Source organism: Sinocyclocheilus anshuiensis, unplaced genomic scaffold (assembly GCF_001515605.1).
Source record: "Sinocyclocheilus anshuiensis isolate Anshui unplaced genomic scaffold, SAMN03320099.WGS_v1.1 scaffold217, whole genome shotgun sequence".
In the NCBI taxonomy this organism is placed as follows: Eukaryota; Metazoa; Chordata; class Actinopteri; order Cypriniformes; family Cyprinidae; genus Sinocyclocheilus; species Sinocyclocheilus anshuiensis.
Window position 1 is genome coordinate 317,956 of NW_015536538.1, and position 2,419 is coordinate 320,374.

General features: G+C 35.0%; 1 protein-coding gene across 1 annotated transcript in view; it reads right to left on the reverse strand.

Annotated features, from left to right (window-relative positions):
• The window catches only part of LOC107696599 (NAD-dependent protein deacetylase sirtuin-6-like), a 26,904-nt gene that overhangs the window by 3,535 nt on the left and 20,950 nt on the right, over nucleotides 1–2,419 (reverse strand). Inside the window, exon 7 of the mRNA XM_016497037.1 lies at nucleotides 1,468–1,591. Within this exon, the coding sequence (XP_016352523.1) occupies nucleotides 1,468–1,591 (124 nt within the window). The remainder of the gene's footprint in view (nucleotides 1–1,467; nucleotides 1,592–2,419) is intronic.

The following is a 2,419-nucleotide window of genomic DNA, read 5'->3' on the forward strand; positions in this document are numbered from 1 at the left end:
GGGTCACATCACAGGAGAGTGAACTGCCTGTCAGAAATCATAGTACAGCTATGTCTTAACCGCGGCTTGTGTACTGCATCATCACCATGTCTGTCACGCGATTCGTACTTGAACTGATGGTAAAACCATCGACATTATTAACTGTCTTGATATTTACTTTGAAAGCTTGAAGCTCGCGATTATGGTAAGGGGCGTTACATTTCCGACGCGTGCTTGTGGTGTTCGGCCAATCACAATGCACTGGGTCAGCTGGCCAATCAGAGCAGACTGCGCTTGTCAAAGGAGGGGGCTTTGTTGAAAACTACGTGTTTGAGAGAGGCGGGGCATAGAGGACCTACAATAATGTACAGTATTTGAAAAATAATGTGTTTTTTGAACATTAAAGCATGTCAACATATTCTGTTACACCAAATACACCAAATAATGATCTTTAAAATAGCATCATATGACCCCTTTAATCAAAATTGTTTTAATAATAAGCACGAATAGTCAGACGGGGTTTAGCGCAGCTGTGCTTTTGAAGGACGCTAATCTTACAGCGCACGTGCTGACAGATTTCAAACTGCTGCTTGTGTTTGCATAAGCATGTGTATTTTCATGTCGGTCAGGACTAAGAGAAAGACACTAGTGTGCTGCTAGTCCCCATCGACTTCCATTGTATTTTCATACTATGTCAATGGGGACCAGCAACTACTTGGTTAATTCCTTTGTTTGTAACTTAATTTGTTCATTGGTTTTAGTAAATCGTGACCATGTTGTGCTAATTTGTTCCCTCATTTTAGGAAATTATGACAACGTTGCACTAATTTGTTCCCTCATTTTAGTACATTATGGCCACGTTGTACTAATCTGTTCCCTTGTTTCAATTAGGGAACAAATTAGTACAAGGGAACAAATTAGAACAATGTGGCCAGAAACATTTTAGTTACTTACATTATTCAAAATATCTTCTTTTGTGTTCAACTGAAGAAAGAAATTCATGCAGGTTTGGAACAACTGTAAATGGGTGAGGAAATGATGACAGAATGTTATGGAACAAATTCCTAATTTGTGGTTACGAATACGATAAATATATTTTTGTCTGCATGTCATGTCTCTTATGCTCACTGAAGCTACATTTATTTGACCAGAAATACAGTAAAAAAAATATGAAATATTATTACAATTTAAAATAATTGTTTTCTATTGCAATATATTTTAAAATGTAATTTATTCCTGTGATCAAAGCTGAATTTTCAGTGTCACATGATCCTTCAGAAATCATTCTAATATGCTGATTTGCTGCTCAAGAAACATTTCTGATTATTATCAATGTTGAAAATAGCTGTGCTGCTTCATAATGTCACTTTTGAGCAATTTAATGCTGAAAAAAGTATTAATTTTAATTAAATTTGAATTGAAATGAATTTTTTCATGTCTGTTTTGAGGTACTGTTTCCATAAAGGAGTGCGTGTTGGTGAGACGTACATGTTTGGTAGGCTGAAGGTTGACTATAACCAGCTTCCCTCCGGTGCGTTTGGTTAGAAGAGGCAGATCTCCGCTAGGTTTAATTTGAAGAGATGTTCCCAGCGTCAAGGCCAAGTCTGCTCGCCTGTGAAAAGAGACGTGGAGCATCAGCTGCTGGGGTCTGTTGTTCTTTTCTCAGAATCAGTGAATAGGTGCCGTTCACATGAGTCTTGCTCTCAGTTTGTTCACCTACAGTCATAATGCACACATAACTATCAAGCTACAGTCTGGTCAGCTTCTGCATTCAAGCTCTGAGAGTGCGAGTGTCTAAAACCTTCAGGTGCTCATTATACAGCAAATAAACCATTCATCACAAATATCCTGCTGTTCCGATCCAGTTTCATTGTGATTCCATTCATCATCACATGGTTCCTTTGTTGATGCAAATCTGTATCATTATTATGCAAAACCTGTCAAGAACATGTCTCAGTCACACTTCACCCCAAAGGCAAAAGAAAAATCAAGAAATTCCACAAAAAAAATTAAAATAAATAATGGCATATGATAATTGTAGCAACAATTCAGAACAATGTGTCTCATGTAATATTTTTTGTACAGCCTTTCAGTGTTATTTTAGCATTATCTACTACCATACAATTTGTTAATATATTGAATTCGCTTTTATTTTTGTATTTTCATTTTAGTTTAAATTTGAGTAATTTTTTTAATGTGGTTTTTATACAGTCTCTATCCTGCTTTATTTTTGTTTCAGTTTTAGCAATTTTAGTAATTAAACCACTATTAAAGTAATATTTATATTTCAGATTTATTTTAATAAACATTTTTAATAGTAAAATAACAACACTACTGCTTTTATGGCATTTTAAATCAAATAAATGCAGTGTATATACACACACACACACACACACACACACATATATATATATATATATATATATATATCAAAGATCTT